General features: G+C 37.9%; 1 protein-coding gene across 1 annotated transcript in view; it reads right to left on the bottom strand.

The window, feature by feature from the left end:
• The window catches only part of TRIP11 (thyroid hormone receptor interactor 11), a 37,373-nt gene extending 15,892 nt beyond the window's left edge, over positions 1-21,481 (bottom strand). The window contains exons 1-12 of the mRNA XM_082316957.1: positions 21,042-21,481; positions 18,427-18,503; positions 17,195-17,305; positions 15,756-16,031; positions 14,853-14,921; positions 13,927-14,092; positions 11,867-12,232; positions 10,908-10,948; positions 9,683-9,889; positions 5,575-8,604; positions 1,491-1,631; positions 1,078-1,271 (exon numbers count right to left, since the gene is read on the bottom strand). Of these exons, the coding sequence (XP_082173083.1) occupies positions 1,078-1,271; positions 1,491-1,631; positions 5,575-8,604; positions 9,683-9,889; positions 10,908-10,948; positions 11,867-12,232; positions 13,927-14,092; positions 14,853-14,921; positions 15,756-16,031; positions 17,195-17,305; positions 18,427-18,503; positions 21,042-21,180 (4,817 nt within the window). The 5' untranslated portion in view covers positions 21,181-21,481. The remainder of the gene's footprint in view (positions 1-1,077; positions 1,272-1,490; positions 1,632-5,574; positions 8,605-9,682; positions 9,890-10,907; positions 10,949-11,866; positions 12,233-13,926; positions 14,093-14,852; positions 14,922-15,755; positions 16,032-17,194; positions 17,306-18,426; positions 18,504-21,041) is intronic.
• Between the last annotated feature and the right edge of the window lie 451 nt (positions 21,482-21,932).

The raw sequence follows: 21,932 nt of genomic DNA, 5'->3' as shown, positions 1-21,932 counted from the left end.
TGACTGAACACCCCATTTACCTTCCCATTATGCAAAAATATTATGAACCTGATTTACTCCTATGCCAGTCTTTTTAGAGTGTGCATATCAGGTGGGAAATAGGCAGTATTTCCTGAAAGGTATTTGACAAGTTTGATGAAGAATTAAGAAACATTCTGATGAACAGTTTTTACACAACCTTCTCCCAACTATTCCACTTTCTCCACAGTTTTTCACAACAAATTCTGCTCAACTCAGAAATTTCTTTGCTGAGAACGTTAAGAGCAGAATCTATCTCGGGCACTTAAAGAAAAAAGAAAGACTGCAGCTACATACATATTTTTTGATTAAAATACTTGTTCATTTGGACAACTGTAATAAGATGAAAAAAGAATTCTTTTGCCCAAAGTAACCAACATTCCTTTAAACAAAACAATATTAAAGCAGTCAAGATAAGCATTGAGTAATTTTAATACTTGGGTTTTCATTGTTCTGGCTGAAAAATGTGATTATGGCAAATAAATAAAAAAAAAAACACAATTGGCTCTAGCCTCCCAGATTCTGCTACCCATGAGAACTTCAATGCATCTTGCTTTAGATATGTAGGCTAAAAAGAAAAAAGCTTACAGCAGTGTATACTTTCCATGGTATGGGGTATAAAGTAAGGATATATACCTGTCTCGAAAGCAATTCACAAAGCATGACAGTCACATCTGTGCATTGAAGTGTATAAAATAAGACTCTTTCAAATTGAATGAAGCCTTGACTTAAAAGTAAGTTAAAGTCCATCTTTTTTGATTTGACAGACAACTAAATTGATGGGTTGAGGGATTTTTGTTGTTTCTAGTTCTAAGCACTGTCAAAGATGTGAGATTTCAATAGCTGCTACTAAAAGGACAAATACTTTAAGTTCTCAACAGCAGCCAAGTATATTTCAAATCACCCTCCTGATTTAGAGTAACGAAAGTTCATATTTTTTTTTTCCTCAAGTGCTTAGCAAGTTATAGAATGGTAATTCAGTAAAATAAAGCCATCAGTACCAATCTAGCTAACCATGAAATTTACAGCCAATGCCACTGCTATATAAATTAAGACTACCTGGCATTCTCCACTGCAGTAGATGAGGACACAAGTTTTTCTTCCAAAATCAAAACTTTCTTTCTTAGCTTGACCTCTCTGTCTTCTGCAGCTAAAGCTTCTCGCGTGTAGGAGTCTTCCATTTCTAAAAGGTGATTACGTAACCTCTCCAGTTCCTGATTTAGGCGCTGCTCTTTCTCACGGAAATGCTGTATCTGTGTAGAACATACCTTAAGTTGCTCGTACTATCACCTTTCATAAAAATAATTTAAGCAAACATAAAACATGTCCATTGAAGCACATTGCACGTGTATCAATTTTAAATGATTTTTACCAGTGATTGCTACCAAAAATAATCCAGAAAATATTACAGATGCAATTTCTTATTATTTTTTCTTTTACTTAATGCAACTGTAAATTATTTGGTGGTGTACCTCACTCTGCAGGGCACTGCTCTCCATTTGCTTCTGCTTGAGCGCTACCATGACTTGGTCTCTCTCTTGCTGAAAAGTAACAGCCTTTTCCTGCATTGATTTAACTTCATTTAACAGTTGATTCAATTCTCCTGTCTTGCCCTGTTGAAGACACAAAGAAGCATTTCAAATGAGGTAATAGTTTTACCAAAGGAGACATAGTCTTCGCCCAGAAGAGCATAAAGACAATACTGATCTAACAAAGAAAAGGGCAGGACACCCATGGCTCTACAGCATAGAAAAACATTCAGGGAAAAATGTTATTTTGAAGTTATTTCACTCACATGTTATAAGACAAAGTAAAAGTTATTGCTAAAAGACACTATACAGATGCATTGTCTTAACTGACTGCTGTGAATGAACAGATACTGACATATCTTTAGATGAGAGGTATGTGTTATGTACATAGTGCCTCAGACACTTGTATACTTGAAAATTTCACTTTTGCCCCAGTGTTTAGAATCTATTCTCTGCGATACCTGTTTATTAGGCCATGCACATGTAAAGCATCAGCCTAGGTAGGTCAACTTGTCTGAACATAGGAAGACTAAACACATGAAGAAATCTTTAAAAACAAACCATAAGGTGACCTCACTCCCAAAGATTAGCCTTCAATGAATCACAGCAATTTCCATCACATTTTCAGATGTCAAATTTCAATCAGTAACGTTCCCACTTACATGCAATTTACTGCAACTTTACATTAGCATATAAAGGAGAAGCGTGAGTATGTCAGTTATGCAGAATTCACATGTACATGTGAATGCATTCAGTTATTTGAAACTTTTCAGCATGCTCTTTACCTTTTGTTTCATATGTTGTTTTGAAAGCAGTTACTTTCATCGAATATGTTGGATAAAATAAACCAATCTTTGTTTTAATATTTATGACCTTCAATTATTTGTTTTTATTAATCAAACTGAATATAGTAAAATTCTTTTTGCAGTAGAACCATAAACCTGCAGGCAAACCTTCTCTTTTTATGTCATGTTATCTTCAGACACACACATAAAATACAAAATTGTTTGAATACTATTTTTCCTAGTTCTCCATGGTGAACACAAAGCGTGTAACAAGAACTTCTCCGATTTGTGCAAGAAAAATGTCCAGAAAAAACATTGCATGCTTGTGAAACTGAAAGCCTAAGCCATGAGTGAAAGTCTTCAGGCCAAAGACATGCAACACAGAGAACCTAGCCAGACAATGCAGATTTCCATGAGTTAGGGGAAAAAAAAAAAGAAAGAAAAAAAAAAAGTAGAAAATAGTAGGAGCGTGAATTTGTAAAGTATTAGTATATTTTATATAGGCAAGACTGATGAACATAAAAAGTCCCAATGGTAATTCAAAGCTATTTTTCACGATGTAACTGTACTTTGAGACAACAAAACTTCTCATTGTAATTCTACAGTATTTCTTTAGAACGGGATAGGAAAACCTCTACTAGAAGCAAACAGAGCTAAACATCTGTCCTAAGTCAAACTTCTAAAAAAAAAAAAAAAAATCCTAGTTTTTCACATGTATTATGTCAAAGGTGAGATTTCCAAATGATAAATTTAAAGACACATACTGTTAAATGCAATTCATATTTTGCTTTTCCAAATACATTACACTGCAGATTTAGTTGGTAGTTTGAAAATGCTTCAAAGAGATTTGAGGGTGGTGAGCCACTGGAACAGGTTGCCCGGAGAAGCTGTGGATGCCCCATCACTGGAAGTGTTCAAGGCCAAGTTGGATGAGGCTTTGAGCAACCTGACCTAGTAGAAGGTGTCCCTGCGCATGGCAGGGTGTTGAAACTAGATGATTTTTAAGGTCCCTTCCAACTCAAACCATTCCATGATTCTACAAAATTTTTTATTATATTTATAGTAGGGGAAAAAAATTAATGCCAGGTCACTTAGCAATGGTTTGCATAAATACTGCTCTCTGATAATGGACAATGCTCATAACTTTGGAAAATGAAGAGGGATGCTGAAGGCAACAGGGAGAATAAGAACAGTATGCATAAATGGGGACAACTGTAAGAAAAGATTGAAGAATGGTGACCAGAACCATCAAGACAAAGAGAATGGGGACCCAGACAGTACAGAGGAAAAAGAAAATTATCTCTTTGGAATTAATTACCAGAAAAGACTGCCCACTAGGACATACTCACTTTCAGAGTCTACAAAGCAAACCAAAAATATCTACATCCTGGCAAAACTACAGGAAGACTTTTGCACTGTACTTAACGCCTATTTCTCAAAGAGAAATGGCAATTCACACATTACTTCATAACTACAGCAGCAGCAGTTCATACAACATGCTGTTGACCTGTGTATCACGTAATTCTTTGCTCTTTTAAAAAAGATTATTCCTCAAATTACATACACAATAATTAATAAGCCACTGCAACTTTTCTCTGAACATATGCTTTGAAAAAAGTATCAGTTTTTCCCTATGTCAAATTGTAAAGAAGAAACCATTAATTTAGCTTGTCCAATGTTTTATCTTTTGTTTGCAGCTGGAGTTTCTCCAGCCGTAAAAGCAAGATACATAAACCCATTCATCTCACAGGGATGTTGTGAAGCAATCACATTGGAATGATGAACGCTAGAGGAAAGCATATTGGAAAATTACTCGAGTTGAGAGCTTATGGGTAACAATTAAGGGGCAGGCTAATATGGGTGACACTGTTGTGGGTGTTTATTACAGGCCACCTGGTCAGGAAGAGGAAGTTGATGAGGCCTCCTACAGGCAGCTGAAAGTAGCCTCACAATCACAGGCCCTGGTTCTCATGGGGGACTTCAACCACCCTGATATCTGCTGGAAAGACAACACAGCTAGGCACACACAGTCCAGGAGGATCCTTTAGAGCATTGATAACTTTTTGACACAGGTAGTGGAGGAGCCAACGAGGAGAGGTGTGCTACTGGACCTTGTACTAACAAAGAAGGACTGGTTGGGGATGTGAAGGCTGGGGGCAGCCTTGGCTGCAGTGACCATGAGATGGTGGAGTTCAGGATCCTTTGTGGAGGAAGCAGGGCAATAAGTACGATTACAACCCTGGACTTCAAAAGAGCTAACTTTGGCCTCTTCAAGGACCTACTTGGAGGATTCCCATGGGTTAGGGCTCTAGAAGGTAGTGGGGTCCAAGAGAGCCGGTTAATACTCAAGTATCACTTTCTCCAAGCTCAAGATCAAAGCATTCCTGTGAGTAAGAAATCAAGCAAAGGGGGCAGGAGACCTGCATGGATGAGCAAGGAGCTTCCAGCAAAACTCGAATGGAAGAAGTTTATGGAACGTGGAAAAAGGGACAGGCCGCTTGGGAGGAATACAGGAACGCTGTCAGAGTATGCAGGGATGCAGTGAGGAAGGCTAAGTTCCACTTGGAATTAAATCTGGCAAAGGATGTCAAGGACAACAAGAAGGGCTTCTTCAAGTACATCAGTACCAAAAGGAAGACTAGGGAAAATGTGGGCCCCCTGCTGAATGAGGTGGGTGCCCTGGTGACAGAGGATACAGAAAAGGTGGAGTTACTGAATATCTTCTTTGCTTCAGTCTTTATTGCTAAGGTCGGCCCTCAGGAATCCCAGACCCTGGAGATAGGAGAAAAAGTCTGGAGAAAGGAAGACTGCTTAGCCTGGAGAAGAGGAGACTGAGAGGGGATCTTATCAATGCTTACAAATATCTTAAGGGAGGGTGTCAGGAGGATGGGGCCAGACTCTTTTCAGTGGTGCCCTGCAATAGGATAAGGAGCAATGGGCACGAACTGAAACACAGGAAGTTCCATCTGAATACGAGGAAAAACTTCTTTACTTTGAAGGTGACAGAGCGCTGGAACAGGCTGCCCAGAATGGCTGTAGGGTCTCCTTCTCTAGAGATATTCAAAACCCACCTGGACGTGATCCTGTGCAACTTGCTCTAGGTGAACCTGGGGGGAGGTTGGACTAGATGATCTCTAGAGGTCCCTTCCAACCCCAACCATTCTGTGATTCTGATATACACACAAAAATGCATTACCGTGTGACTAATTTTAAAAGATATTCAAAAATATGAAGGCGCTTACCTGTTCTTTTTCTTTCAACAGCTTCTCAAAAGCAAGAGCTTTTTCCTTCATTGAGTGAGACTCAAACTCTTTCTCTTTCAGCATCATTGAAAATTGCATATTAGTCTCCTGAAGTGCTCGGAATTCTGTTTCTTTTTCCCTACACCTTGCAACTATTTTTTCATTTTCTTCTTTCAGTTTTCGAATATCCATTTCTAAAATTAAATTTCTTTCTTTAAGATTAGTCACAGCTTGCTTCAAAAGCTCATTTTCATTTTCTTTGTTACTAAGATTTTCACTCACAGAAAGTAACTGATCACTTTTAGATTTAATTAATATGTCTTTTTCCCTAAGTGATTTCTGTAAGACATCATGTTTTTCTTTGATCTGTCTCATCTCTGACTCAGTCTCTTCTTGACTCTTTCTTTCAGTCTCTGATGCTGTAGCCACAGAATCAGATAATCGTTGATTGTTTTCCTGAAGAGTCCTGATAGTTGAATCTTTTTCTTGCAACTTTTTTTTCAGTTGTTCCAACTCCTTTTGAAGGAGCTTAGACTCATCACTGAGTACTTCAGAAGCACTGCATTGAACGCCTGAAAGCTGTGAAACAGTGGCAGCCACTGCCACAGACGGCGTTACCAAATCAAGTTTACTCAGGAGAAGATCCTTGGTGTTATGAAGCTGTCCTATGCTGTGTTGAACTTGTGCTAATTCCTGACTAAAACTTTTCAGCTTTTTCTCATTCTGTTCATAACTCTGAATCAAACCATTATAATCTACCTGCAACTTTGAATTACTATCGCTTTCAACTGAAATTTGTGCTTGAAGCTTGTGTAACTCTTCTTGGAGGTGAGCTGACTCATGCTGCATGTTCTGAACCGTAGTTATTACTTGTTGCTTCCACTCTTCCATCTTCTTTACTTGCTGTTTTAGTTTATCACGTTCTTGTAGAAGTTCCTCAAACTGGTTACTGTTAACACCTCCTGACCCGTTATCAGTACCTGTACTGGATGTCTGCAAGACAGTCAATAAGGTTTGGCATTTCTGACTTAGAGCATCTATTTCAATATCTTTTTCTCGAATGATACGGGATAAATTCTGAATAGTTTCTCTAGACATGTCTTGACTGCTGTTTTCAGATCTATTAGATAACTTCTGATTCTCCTCTTGCAACCTTACCAAAGCTGCTTCTTTAGCAGCGACTATGTCCATGATATTACGATACTCTGTTTTTAACTGACTGTTTTCTCTTGTCTTTTCACTTAGAACTGCTAGTACTTGTTCTCTTTCCATAACATAAGCTTGCAGCTGCTGCTGAAGACAAAGAACATCCTGTCTATAGGATGCTGAGGAAACTCTAGCATTGAGAGCTTGTATTTCTAAATCCTTCTCTTGAATGATCCGAGTAAGTTTGCCAACTTCATCCTTAGACAACTGATCAATTTGCTGACTTAGAGAAACATTCTTTTCATTTAGAAGCTTAATCTCCATCTCCCTTTCTTTGATACCTTTTACCAGTCTTTCAATTTCAGCTTTAGATAAGTCATGTTTTTCATTTCCATTTTCTCCATTAAGAGTCTGAACTTTGGTTTCCTGAAAAAGATCAGAGGAATCAGTTTGAATAATCTGCCTCTCTTTGTGCAACTGAGTTTTAATTTGTTCAATTGTTTTCTGCAAATTTTTTATTTCCTCATCTTTCTCTAAAGAAAGCCTTTCATGTGTGACATTCATTTGCTCACACTGAAATTTAGACTCATCTATTTCCTTTCTTTGCTCCTGCAAAGACTGCTGAAGTTGCACTGTTGTTTGATTCTGATCTTCTATTGTTTTTTTGTGAACTTCTATTTCTTCTTCAAGATTACTCTTTATCACTTTTAACTGCGTTACCTCACTTTCAAGTTCAATAATAATATCTAGAGTTTTAGGCTCAACCACATGCGTAGATCTACTTTGCTGATCCTTAAGGCGTTCGATTTCTTCTTTCAAATGATTATTTTCTTCCTTCATGACTGCAAGACTTCTGTCTTTTTCCTCCAAGTTCTGTTTTAAGACATCCTGCTTTTTTGAAACTTTCACATATTCCTCAAGTTCCTGCTTCACCTGTAAGGCCTGATTTTTAAATTTTTCAATAAATACCTCTTTTTCTTTTATGAGTTCTGTCAGCTGCTTTTGTCCTCCTAAGCTAGTAGTCAACATCTCTTTTGTTTCTTGATGGTCAATTTCCATCTGCTCAATGCTCCTTTTAAGTTCAGCAATCTCAAAGTCTTTCTCTTGATTGAGTTTAACTAGGCGCTCATGTTCAAGCTGCAATGCAGTGGTATCCATACTACGTGCATTTGATAATTCTTCAATAGTTTGCTTATACTTCTGTGCTTGTTCCAAAAGCCTCTTTTCCATCTGGTTTAATTCACTCTCTAACTGTCTTTTTTCCATTTTCAAAGCCTCCGTAACAGTGTCTTTTTCCAAGTAAACTTTACTTTTCTCAGAAACAGCATCACTTAACTCCTGTTTCAGTTCTTCAATGGCTGCGGTCAGCTTTCCATTTTCTGTTCTGAGATCAGACAGAGATTTCTCTAAGCCTTCATTTAGTTGTTTATTTTCTGAAATGGCATTCTGTAGTTTTGCAATTTCTACTTCTCTTTCTTTCAGAATCAGATCTTGACAAGTGTAGTTAGATTCCTGATTACTTTTTTCTGTTAATTTGCTCAAGGATACAGAAAGTTCCTCCTCTTTTTCCTTTAGTCTCTGCTGCAATTCTCCAATTTCTTTTTTATTACGCAAATTACAATCCTGGGCTTTCCTTAATTGTTCCTGAAGATCTTTAATATTATCTTGAAGCTGCTGCTTACTTATATGCAAATCATTAAGTGCATATGAACATTGGCTGAGTTTTTCTTTCTGACGATCTAACTCCTTAATAGTTTCCATCTTCTCAATTTCTAATTCTGATACTTTCTTTCTTTCAAGATCTATGTCAAATTTCAGCTGTTTGATGATACTATCATTTTCTGTGTGTTGTTTTGATAGCTGCTCTTTCAGTGTAATCATATGCTGAAACGAACACAAACAAGAATCCATTAGGAGAGGAGACCCAGCTAAACTAAGCATTTCATTCATTTTTATCCTCTGAACAATAAAAAAAATTGAGAGGAAACAAAAATGTTTCCTAGTTGCCAACATAAGTTGGCAAGTAGTATCAACTAGTGAATACTAAATTAATTAAAACCAAATACCAAATAGGGATAATTACATTTCATTAAAAACAAGAACATTATATACCCCAAAAGAACTCTAACTACCTAAATCAAGGAACAAAAAGACAACTACCTAAGAAAAAGACTGCCAGAATTTGTCAGGGCAGTTGGAATAGGCATGCAGCAAATACCCACTACTTAAAAACAGGGACGCACTAAATTTAAAATAACAAATTACAAAAGTGAGTGCATATCTGTATATTCTATTTTCAATTTCTTGTTTGAGCTTATTTTTAAACACACTTGCTGGCATTCACTTCACAGGAAAACACTTTAAATGTTCAATTGCACAAAGTAAACCAATATTGAAAACACATGGCTTGCAACTATATGTTTACAGGTCAAATATATCAGAACAGTGACAAAAAGGTATCATTCCATTTTGATTACATATAATCAGTGACTTTTTTCACTCCACAAATGTTCCTATTATGAAGAACTTGTAATAAAGTAACTTAATTATTCAACATAATTAAAAATAATGAAAGGAAAAGAAAAAAGTTTAAAAAAATCATTCACGTTATGCATACTGTCGTAAGACAGAGGTCAAAACATTAGCAGGATAAAACCCGTCAAAAGTCTTGCAAGGAAAAACCAAGTAGTATTTAACGGACTTCGGAAAGTAACATCCTTTATGGACAGCTGACATGCCATATTATTTCTTTGTCCGTAACAAGTGCATTTCTTGCACTTCAGAATTTTGCATTGAGACAGCAGATATGGAGACACACTGGTCCCAATATTCTTTTTAAGCCTCAGAGGATAACTTATATTTCCCTGCTATCTGTGTTCAAAGATCAACTTAAAAGATAAACACACACACAAATCAAAACATTTATTTTAGCAGTTCAATAATTAGTTGCAATATTTATTACCTGAGTAGCTTCTTGATTCTGTTTGTCTAGTTCTTCCAACTCTGCTATTAATGTTTCTCTTTCAGCAATGCTTTCATTTAATTCATGTTCTTTCCTTTCCAAATCTTGTCTTAACTGACTTAATTCTGAATTGTGATCCTCAGTATGTGCAGAAAGAACATTCTCATTTTTATGTTGTGCACTTGTCAGTTCCTTCTGAAGTCCCTCCTTGAGTTAAAAAAAAAACCAACATTCTAAATATTAGACTTTATCTCACTGAAATTTATACGCTGTTTAGATTTGAAATGGTTTCTTCCCCCCCCCAACAATTAAAAGCAAAGCATGCATTTTTATGTTAGAATCTCTAAGCCTACATCAATATTATCCCAGTTAAAAATCCTTCATTGTGACGTATTTGTCTCTACTATTCACACATACACATTTATTTTCTCATCGCCAAGTTTAGGAGTGCCATTTACAAACTTCTGCACAAACAGCCATGGTCTGACGAGCAAAGTTATATCCACCTCTGAGGTATGGATCCACAGCTGGGGTAAACTGTTGTATCTCCAAGAGATATCCTAAACATGTAGTATGCTGCATGGCGAGACAGGAATTTTTAATCAAGGACACCTGAATAACATCCTTACGAAAAATGCCATGGGAACTCCTGAATGCATGCAAAACACAGTTGAAAAATACTCCTGGATACAAAGTAAACTAAACCAAATCTCTCAATCCCTAGTTTATAAAGGACTAAGTCCACCTTGCCAAAAACTAAAGGTGTGTTCCAGAGAAACTGTATGTTCCACTGCCTAACTTCATCAGTAAGATGGAATGTAATATTATTAGAGTACTACATGGAAGAGAGATATTTTACAACTGATAACAGTGTCAAAACTGAAATGTGCCAAAGTAGAAGAGGTGAAAAATGACAAATTTTACAAAATGCACTATTCATACTTTAAAAATGTATGTTACAGCAGCCTAAGTAGCAATGGGACAGGCGGAACTCCACTAGCTCTCTTTAACAGAGAACACTGTGGAGTTTCACAAGTCAAAATGTATTGTTTCTATCAATTCAACATGTAATTATAGAATTAATCTACAATTATTTCCTTCATTACAAGGTTATTTATGTAGTAGTGTGAATTCTCCAAAAAACATATAGTGCCAGAACGTATGCTTTCGACCAGTTACTATTGTTATGAACTTTTTTGTTGGCTTAATTTAGAAATTGCTTTACCTGACTTAAACTTGAAAGTCTTGCTAATTCATTTTCTGCTTCTATAAAGGAAAACAAAACAAAACAAAAAAAAACACAACATAATTTTATCCTTTCCAAACACCAATAAAAACAAATCATTTTCCCACCTTGCCCCAACAGAACTCAACTGCTCAGAAGAGAATAGTTTCACAGTATTTTGTGATGATAAGCATCAGTGCTGTAAAAGATTCAAATGCACCATCAATCACCACCACAAAGTAGAGCATTACTTTTACAACTGAGTCCACATTAGGAGGACTTTGGTACTACAGTGTATCAGTTATGCAATATTAAAATATTTTCTACATACAGATATACTTCTTAAACAGATATGTTTCAGTGTTTCTTTAAGGAGAAGGTATTAGCAACAGATCGTCTTTACACACAAAAGGTGTACTTTTAGATTTTAAACAAACAACTTTTATTGAGGCTTACTTGCTTTTAAAGAAAGAAAAACCTATCAAACAGTTGGCAGACATGGTTACTTACCTAATCAGAAACCCCTGTGATAATCACACTAGTCCTAATTATGTCTCCTTTTCTGCTTAGCCTTACCTCAATGGACAACCCTTTTCTAAAGCAGCAACTTTTAAAAGGTATATATTCTCATAGAATCATAGAATCATTAAGGTTGGAAAAGACCTCCGAGATCATCAAGTCCAACCGTTAACCTAACTGCCAGGTCCACCTCTAAACCATGTCCCTAGGCACCACATCTACACATTTTTTGAACACTTCCAGGGACTGTGATTGTACCACTTCCCTGGGCAGTCTGTTCCAATGCCTAACCACTCTCTCTGTGAAGAAATTTTCCCTAATATCTAAAATTTTTCCTAATATCTAATCATTCCAAATTCTTAAAATAAGTTCTGAGCACTAAAAGTGAAAACCTGTGAATATATACCAAAAAAACCCCCCAAAAACCATCATCTTTGTACCTAACAGTGCTTGCTGTAGTCTGACAACATCTTCAGGTAGTGATGTCTTTGATTGGAGCTTCTTCTCTTGTTCTTTCAGGAGAGCATCTTGCTCTGCAACAGAACTCTGAAGTATACTAAAGTCAGATTTAAGATTTTCATATTCTTGTGTTATTTGGATTTTTTCTACCTTTGCCAATTCTTGCTCTTTCAGCAGAATTTTGTTTTCTTCTTGGGCAGAAAACAATTTGTGATTTAATTTTCTTATTTCATCCTCTAGATCCTTAATAACCTGCAACTCTTCTACTTTTCCTCCTTCTAGACTCTGAGCATTTTTTTTCTGTTCACTAATTTTAGAGTCATCCATGGCATCAGCACTCACACCATCTAAAAAGCAAAAAAGATTGTTTGCAATATTAACCAAAGCCAACACTGTAGATCTTTTGTTTAAAAGTCTCTTCTTCCACCCCTTCTCCTGACAGAGGGAGATGGTCTAAACCAAAGACATGATGATCATCAACAGAAAGCTTATTTAAATAGAATTAACGTTTGAAGCAGTGCTATACATATTACTGGTTTGATAAGCAGCGTTTCAAATACTTACACATCCCTAGCTCGAAATAATTTTAAAAGGTAAGCGTTGCAAGACATACATTGTTCATAATTTAATTAAAATATACTTGACCCCCATCTCTCTTAGTGAGGAGATGACAGAATCTAATTTATCAGGATTTGGAATCCCTCAGTTTTCTAAGAATAATTTATCAAACCCCATCTAATTCAGCCTGGTGTAAAATCCCTCTTTATAATTTAATTAATTGTCAAAGGTTTGCTGAATGGTTGTTATGGAGAACAGTTTGCTACAAATTAGTACATCATTTGCTAAATGATGCACAAAGTTTTTCACCTAAAGATCTCATTTTGCAGAACTGATGTTTTTACAGATCTACCATACTATCATGACATTCATAGTTCTGTACAATCCTCACAACGTAATTTCCAGGTAAAGTTACAGAGTATAAAAGGACGTAATCAAAAACATACAGAAAAAAAAAAAGTTAAATGAAAGCACACTGCTTGTGAATTCATTTCAGTGAAAGCTCACACACTTCCCCCCACCTGTATTACACTGTCAAACAGAACCAACAAAACAAAAATATAGAATATTCTAATCCTTCAAAAGCTGTAAGCAGTATTTGTTTTATAGATAACTTGTAATGCAAAAGATATGGGATTCCTGCCTTTGACTTCATTAAATTAGTCCTGCTGGTGTACGTACATGCAGTATATATAGCACGTGCAGTAAAAGACAGATTACATCTTAACAGGCATCTGATTTTAAGAAATAATTTCTAAGGTAGTACTGATACAGAATTTAAGAGGCTGTGAAAATATTTCCCTTCTTTCCAAGAAGAAAATGGATCTCTCTTTCCAAAAGGAGAGTATACACTCTTTAGAAGTCCAAGTTTTAACAGATAATAAAATAGAGGTTTACAGGCAAATCTTATATATTTGCGCAAAGAAGCCCCTAAAGGAAATCTAACTGACATGACTATTTTTACGAAATATGAAATACCTACAAGACAACAAAAAGCTCCTTGTGAGAACTACTGAGCGTCTCCTAATACCTAGTCATGCCACAGACTAAGGCGTGATCCTTATGGCCATCTTTGAGCTTTTGTCAAGTAACCCAATTGGCACACAGCACTTCTCACCAAAATTATTTTTGTGCTGAGATTTTCTTATCTTTAACTTTGTATGTCTCATCCACACCTATATTCAGAGTAAGTTAAAAAAAAAAGTGTAGAATTTAGAGCACAACACTTAATATGTACAGAAAATGACCCTCTAGACTGATATATGTCAGAAGATTAAATGCTATCATTTCAGTGTTCAAGCCAACCACAGTGAATATAAGATACTAGGACACATGCCTTAAACATGAAGCTGAACTACAGTTGAAATTCAAATTCCTAAACATCATGTATTTGATATCTCTTACACTGTTACATACATATTTGATGCTTTAACCAAAATCCACTGTACATCAAATAAAAAAGAAAGCATGTGGTAATAAAGACCTTGCTGTAACTGATTCTCAAGTTCTTCAATTCGCTCCTCATATTCACTCAGCTCTTCTCGGTGTCGACGACTTATCTCTACTAGCTTTTGTCTGTGTGCATCCTGCAATACTGAAAGTTCATGTTGATGTTCATCTATTTCTTGACTTAAATTCCGTTTGAGCTCCTAAAAATATCATTAGAGAAACAGAATGGTAAAATACAGTACAGAAGCTTAAGAAAGAAAAAAATAAAAGAGAAAGAAAAAAAGTTTTCCCTAGTAAAATTAAAGGATTTATTAAAGGATTTCTCACAGGAGAGGTCAAGTTTCTTGATTTTGTTGTTTTGGTGTTTTTTTTGTTGTTGTTGTGTTGTTTGTTTGTTGTTTTTTTTTTTTTAATGTGTTAAAAGACATTCCTTTTAAAAATGTTAACACAAACAGCATGCTCTACACAACAGCAAATACTAAACCAACGTAGAGAGATTGCAACTCTTTCATAGGAAGTGGATACTCTAGGACATATTTCTAGTAACTTTCAAGGATGACAGGCAAATCCCTATTTTGCATCTTCAATTAAAAAAAGGCAAGATGTTTCTGAGAAGGGAGAAGAAATTATTTTCTGTATCTAAAATTCAGTCTCACAAGTCATCAACAGCTTCTGAAAGTGATTTGCCCTCACAAATACTGATGTCATTCTTTTAAGCTTACATACTATATTCATCAAATCATATAAATATCCTTTCTCAGATTAACTGACTGTTTTTAAATATAGCACAGCAACATTTCAGTCAGCACTACAATTACAAGCCCACATGCATTTTTAATAGAGAAAATGTAAGTGCTGGTGTTGTAAATATTTTAACTACATTCACAAGTCATGACCATATGCAAACCCATCAAGAATAAAGCGTAAAAGACAATTAGTTTGTCAAAATTGTCTTCTTACCTTAACAATATTTTGCAGTTTGCATATTTCACTTTGTTCAGCATCATTTGTCCCTTGCACTTTGGAAGACTGAGAAAAGAAAAATCACATATCCATGTGAAAATTGTGATAAATATGTGTATTTTTCACCTAGGTGCTTCCTCTATTGACACTCAAAAGTAGAAAACAAAGCTAACGTGAAGCAAAATTAAAATCTACAGCAATTTTGATTAAAAAAAAGACATTTTAATGGAAGCATTTTAATTTTCCATGGATTTTCTCAATTATTATTACATGCAAATGTGTAAATGTTTGGGGTGGGGTGTGTTATTGCACTTAATAAGACAACAGGGTTGCTTATTTTTACGTGAATATTTCCACATGGGAAAAGTATACCTCTGAAATCAGGCTATAGCTTGAAAAATGATGACTCACATCAACAGCAGCTTGAAAGATTATATTCTTTGTTGTCTCAGCAGACCATGAATTACAACTGACATATCAAGGCCTGAGAGAAGAGTAAGTAAAAACAGTATGCAAGTACCCAGCTATCACTTTGAACAGTATTGTGCTGTCAATAAATAATCACTGTCACAGCCAGGAAGAAGAAAAGTATTTTTTGAAAGGCTGCACAAAAATGAAACCCTGACATAGTATTGTAGGAGAATGTTTATGAAAGACAAATCATGCATAAAAGCATCACAAAAAAGCAGTTGGAAGTTAGTCACTGAATGCGTCCCTAGTCATGTGACAGCAAGAAAATGACTAAAAGATTATTAGGTTTCAGCTTTTCCATCAAATCATGATGCTTCTAGAAATTGTACAGCATGAACTTTCAAAAGACCCACTCCAGAAACACCAAATGCAATGAAAACACTAATTTGGAGAGGAGAGGGAAGGGTAAGATAGAGGGGAACCACTCACCAGTGCAATCTGCTTCCAGTGATCAACCTCAGATTCAAGCCTAGAAACTTCGTTGGACAATCTGTTAATCTCTTGTTGTGACCAGATTACATCTCCAAAATCCATGTCATCTCCCTCAAAACCTGAGGAATGTCTGACCACTGGAACATAGGAAGCTGATGTAGTGACTGGTGGCAAAACACCAGCTCCTAACTGTGCTGACTGAGCAGCCGTCTGCACTTTCTGCAGTTGTTCCTGTAGTGCATTCTGTCTAGCTTTTAGATGGCTGATTTCCACCTGAATATACAGAATAGAATGCATTGTTTCAATAAGAAGAGTATCAAAAGATGCTCTGCTTTACCCCTTGTGGCCTTATGAAATGTGAACCAACCAACCAGCTCCCCCCCAGCAGAAATTACTGATCACTTTCACTAAAAAGAAAAGGTAAAAAACCCCAAACACTCTCCTAATGGAGAAAAGCTGTATTAGCCGATGTTTTACAAAGTATCTCACGCAAGGACACATATTAAAAGTTTTAATAGTTTTCAGTTACGTAAAACTTCAGTAAAAGTGTTTGCTGATTTTTTCAGCAGCCAAGGTACTTAAGAACTATAGCAAGATTCAGGCTAACAGGTTGTACAAAAAATTTAAATATTTAAAGAGGGTATTCAGATATGAAAATTAAGCAATATATGATGCTCCACCAGTTATTTACATTACATTTGATTTCTTTCACACTTAAGAACTCAATGTATTGAAAATTTACTTATTTACAATAAACTAAAATTAGCTGCATGCAATTTTCTCATAACAACTCTGTTATTGTATTTAATAAGCAGAATTCTATACGTCTCAAAACTCTGCTTCCTCTATTTCCTACATGCATTTACAAACAAAGCAGAAATAAAACTCCTTTTGTGTAATTCTAGGCATACTGGCAACTTTCTTCATTTAAAAGGCTATGAAATCTCATGTTACACAACAGGTTATAAAGCTGATGTTTCCACCACAAAGGGACACTTCTCAAATTATGAAAGCTAGTTCTGTTCCCTTTAATTGTATACGTTAAGGTAAATAATTATATCTACAGACAATATGTCTCCTTCAAATGAAAATCTGCTCCTATTGCCTTCCTTAAAGATAATTGAATGAGAAATACAAAACAGTTTAAGTGTCCTTTCTCACAGTGATTCCAGGAACAACAGAAATTCTGATACATGCATGACATTCCCAGAGAGCTTTCTCTTGTCTCAACTGTCTCTTGGCAGCTCTGCTTATATTACATGATTCAATGAAATACATGTCTTAGTCTCTCAGTGTCTACATTAACAAACCAAGAAACCATAACTGTGACCAATACTTCCACTGAAAGAGCACAGACACTATAACAAAGAGATTAAACAGCATAATACATAAGTTTATTGGACATAATCACTCAAATATTTTACTCTGTATCCTACCTCTTTCTGTTGAAGCTGATTTCGGTACTCTACAGATAACTGCTTTATTTGAAGCTCTGCTGCTTCATGCTTTTCTTCTAAATCACTACAAACTTTTTTCAGTCTCTCGTTCTGGCAAAAATGAGAAATGAATGTTGGTAAATTCAGAACAGTTCTTACAGAATTAGAAAAGCGTAAGTGCAGAACAGTAAAGAAATCAATTAAATTATACAGATTTATCATGTTATTTCACTCAAAACACACAGTAACTTCCAAGTGTGGGCCCAAAAATCACGTTTGTGTCCAAGCTTTCCATTTTTATATGGCACGGACTCTAGCTCACTTTCAGAAAAAGGTTTGTGGTGACCAGAGGTAAATGCCAGGAAGAAAAATTCAGGGCTGAATTACACCTTAGCATGATCCCCAGGTGGAATTTAAGAACAGCCACAGAGCACAAATCGGAGCTAACATCCATACAGTCCAGTATTCTCTCTCTGACATCGGCCAATAGCAGATGGCAAGAGTCTAGAAAGAGGACAAGCAGGAACAGTTACTTCCCCAAAATACTATCTTAACTTCTCAATGCTCTTGAGGGCTGAAGTCATACATGAAAGTTGTTGGTTTACAGCCCTAAAGTCACAAGACTAACAAGCCCTTTGTAAAAGTACACAAAGTCACTTTCCACAAGGGCACATGGGATTTGTAATCACTTTTGGAAGAGCACGAGCATCCGTAGCTATGTCAAAATGAACATACAGTAGGGCAACACAGAGAACTGCATCAGGGAACACGCACTCTGTACTTTGAAGCTTGCTGCAAAAGACATGCTGTCCAGCATAACCGGGCATTCTAGATCTGCTTTTATTTGTGGTCATACACGAAATGCTATAAACCAATCTTAACTCTTTAGCAGCTAAAATTTATGAAAACTTTAAAGATTTTAGCATTTGCAAGCTTTTCAGAGCCAAGCCTGTTGCTGCAGTCCAAGTCCACAACAGGCAGGAACAGCCGCAGGATGCAGCAGTTAGCAAAAGATGAAAACTTGCACCACATGCATACTCCAATAAACAAATGTGTCCCGCTAACTGTGATAGCGGTTTGTCGCCAAAAAAAGGAGCCACATTCTAACACCACTGTCACCCTTGTTTCTACATTTACCCAGGGAGAAGCAACTTCAGTGCTATATTTCACTTTCACAAGAAACAAATGTTATTTATTGCTTTTAATTGCAGTAGTGTTCCAAAATTTCTTACTTCAAACTTCTGTGCTGCATTAATACTTTCTATTTCTCTGAGTCTAGAATTGGACACATGGAGTTCTGTTGCTGCATCTGAAAGAAAGTGAAAATTTTCATTTTTATTAAACTACTTTTAATCTGTTACATAGACATCAGTCAAGACCACAGTTACCACTAAGTATCTTACTTTAGAATGCTTCAGTGTTCATTCCTAGGTAAATATCAAAAGCTGCTTTTATCAGAACACTGTCAGAATTATTTTTCAGACCAGAGAGTCTTTCTGAACCTAATTTAGTTCTCTCTTATCTAGGCTTTAAGTCAGATCACAAAACTAACAGAAAAGTATGGATTTAAGCTTTAAAATAAGGGGAAAAAAAAGGTTTTTACTTGACTATTTTGTGTCACTGAATCTGTTTTTCATTTAGGACTTTGCCCCTGAAATGACAGTTGTGTGTTTCTCAGTAATCTCACCTGAAGTCTCAAACCAAGAATTAGTTCGATAAAATATGCACAACACTGACTAAAGTTTTGGGGGAAAAACAAACAAACAAACAAACAAACCCAACAAATCCTGCAAAGTAACCCACACAACAAAACGCCAAGCCTGCCCCCCCCCCCCCCCCATAAAGGCACAAAAACTCCATAAGACTCGCTTTCATTTACAAAGGTGACACAATCTACCATACCAGTTTATCTAATATAAAAAGCACATAATTCTATCCCTGGATACTCTTCCTTTAATGATCAACCTTCCCCAAATAGGCTATGTTTACTTCTCCCATGTCCCACTTTTAACAGACAGAAATACCACATTTCCTTTTATTAATGAGAAATCATCCTGAATTGACTATAAAGCAACCTTGACAATTCTTGAAAATCTGAAATAAATATAATTTTCAAGTAAATACTGTATTTAATCTTTTTCTATGTGCTGTTTAAAACTGATGCAGCTATAGTCTATAATCCACAAACGCTATCTTCAGTTCAGATGGCAATCAAAGCAAAGAGTCTAAGGGATAATATTAAAAATTAGGAAACATTAGAAAACTAGGAAATTAAGGAAAGGAACGTAAGGAACTGCTTCAAAAGCGTTCTTTAGGCCGCATAGTATTTAAAGTCACTAGATTTTTACACCCTCAAGACTAGTAACTCATAAAAATGTACTACTATGACATTTCTAGGAAACAGAAGTTGTTCACAGCAGTATCTAGCAGTCAAGTACACCTGGAAGTAACTAATGAATATCAACACATCTTTCTTGCACAAACTAAAGCACAAATGTGTGAATCAGAATCTCAATTTATCTTTTAAAAAGGCAAGACAAACGCACTAGATGACTACACAGTTTAGCAGCGTAAAATATGTTTCCAAACTAAACTAATATGGACTTTGGAATTTAAAACAATTCTAAGCAAGTCTTGCAGAAAAGTGAAAAAAGATAACTTCCCGGTTCTCATAATAAATTTCTCTCTTCCGAGCATTTTACCTGTGTACCAAAAAAACCCATCCATATGAGACCAGTAGTAACAGCTTGCCAACAGGATTTATACAATACTTCCATAGTGCTTCATAGGTGCGAAGTTGCAAACAAAGCAGAATTGTTTAATTTCACATTTAAGATGAGTATTCAGAAGTCTTAACTGTTCTTTGCGGTTGCTATTCTTAACACTGTTTTGAGAATGCTCATTTTTTTCAAGAGCTTATAGTTTCAAGATAGTAAACAATACTAGTGGTATTAACCTATTCATATTTATTACCATGTTATACAATTTCTTTCCTAGAAAAATCAAAAGGTTTATTCAAAAACTTGTAACAAAAAGGCATTATTAAAAATATAAAGAAAATACTATAATCTAGAATAAATTTACTATTACTTTACTGAATATCTTACTCTGATGTCTCAGGTTTTTTGTTTCAACTTTCTGTTTTAAACATAAATCATCCTAGCTTCTAATCTCTACAAAACAAGGGCCACGTTCTCCTACTTGGCTGTAGGAGGATGGTAAAACTCGTCAGGTTTCTCTGGGCCCAACTGAAACATAAATAGCAAAAACATCAGAAACACTGGACCTTCGCCTGCGTGACACGTCAGACTTAGATCACACCAGTGGCAAAAAAACTCTGTACTACTACTGCTCTCCAGTTTTATGAAACCACTCGAAAAGCAGCTGATCAAACGGGGGTTTAGATAACCTAAACAAACAGAATGGAAGAGCGTTGTCTGCGTCCTTTCGTTACTGATCAACACAACGCTTCACGCAATTCAGAAACTTCCGAATAATAAACCCACAACAGGTTTACCTCTGCTATGGTAGCCTGGGAATACGTTTGTTTATTCTCCAGATCCTGAGGTCACAGGGGCAGAATAAAACCGAAAACAAAGCCAGCGGCTCCCCCGACAGGCAGCGGCCGCGGCTCACGGGGGCCGCTCGGCTCCCCCGCGGCCGGCCGGCAGGGGCGGGCAGCGCAGGGCCCCGCCGCTGCCCACCCCTGAGGAAACCGGCGGCCGGAGGAAGGGCTCCCTCACGAAGCCAGGCCTCCCCTAGCAGGGACGCACCGAACAGAGGCAGCCCCGGCAGGCATCCCGCCGCCCCGCACGCCCCCCCGGCCCGGCGCCTCGGCCCCCCTTACCGCCCACTTCCTCCGCGCCCTCCAGCAGGATGTCCTTGGTGAAGCTGGAGATCTGGCCGGTGAGCGAAGACAGGCTGCCCCCGACCTGCCCCAGGGACTGCCCCAGCCCCGAGCCCAGCCCGCCCAACCACGACGCCATCGCCGCCGCTCGGAGGGCTGCGGGCCTCACTCAGCCCCGCGCCGGGCGGCCGCCGCAGCTGGCAGCCGGCTCCCCCGGGCGAAGGGGCGGCCTCCTCCTCCCTTCCCCTGGCTAGGGAGGGGCAAGGCTCCTGCTGCGGGCTCAGCAGACCGGTCTGGGCGACCCCTCCGCCAGCGCCCCGCGCATCCCCCCGGCACGGCGGCGCTCAGCGGCTCCTCTCGGCGGCTCCAGCCCCTGCCACCTCGACGGCCGCCATGACACCCCCTCCCGAAACACCATCGACAGCGGCCGCAGCCGGCTAGAGCGCCCCCGCGGCGGCTGTGACGTGTACGCGCCGGCGGAGGATGCCGGGATAGCGGCGGAGCGGCGCGGAGGGGGCCCGAGGCGGGCGGGTGGTGGCGGCTGCCGCCGGCGTAACGTCCCTGGGAGCCGACAGGCTTCGCCCCCCGCAGGCAGCGGCGCCGGGGCCGCGTGGTTTTGAAATGTTGAAATGTTGAAATGTGCTGTTTTTCAGAGGTACAGCCCCAAACCCACGGCCGGGCCGGCGGGCGGGCGGGCGGGCTGCACCGCGGACGTGTCAGCCGGGCCTGGAGCTGGGCCAGTCACGGCCTGCGGTTAATGTGAACCCCAGCCTTGCTACAGACGCGCTTGGGTCACGCGTCGTTAACAAAACACAGCGGCCAACGCTGCAAGAATAGAGACATGTTGTATTTGAATACACGTTTGCACAAAATACACAAGGTCTTGAAACA

The sequence above is a fragment of the Platalea leucorodia genome (genome assembly GCF_965183815.1).
Source record: "Platalea leucorodia genome assembly, chromosome: 7".
NCBI lineage: Eukaryota > Metazoa > Chordata > Aves > Pelecaniformes > Threskiornithidae > Platalea > Platalea leucorodia.
This window is presented reverse-complemented; position numbering and strand designations above follow the sequence as displayed.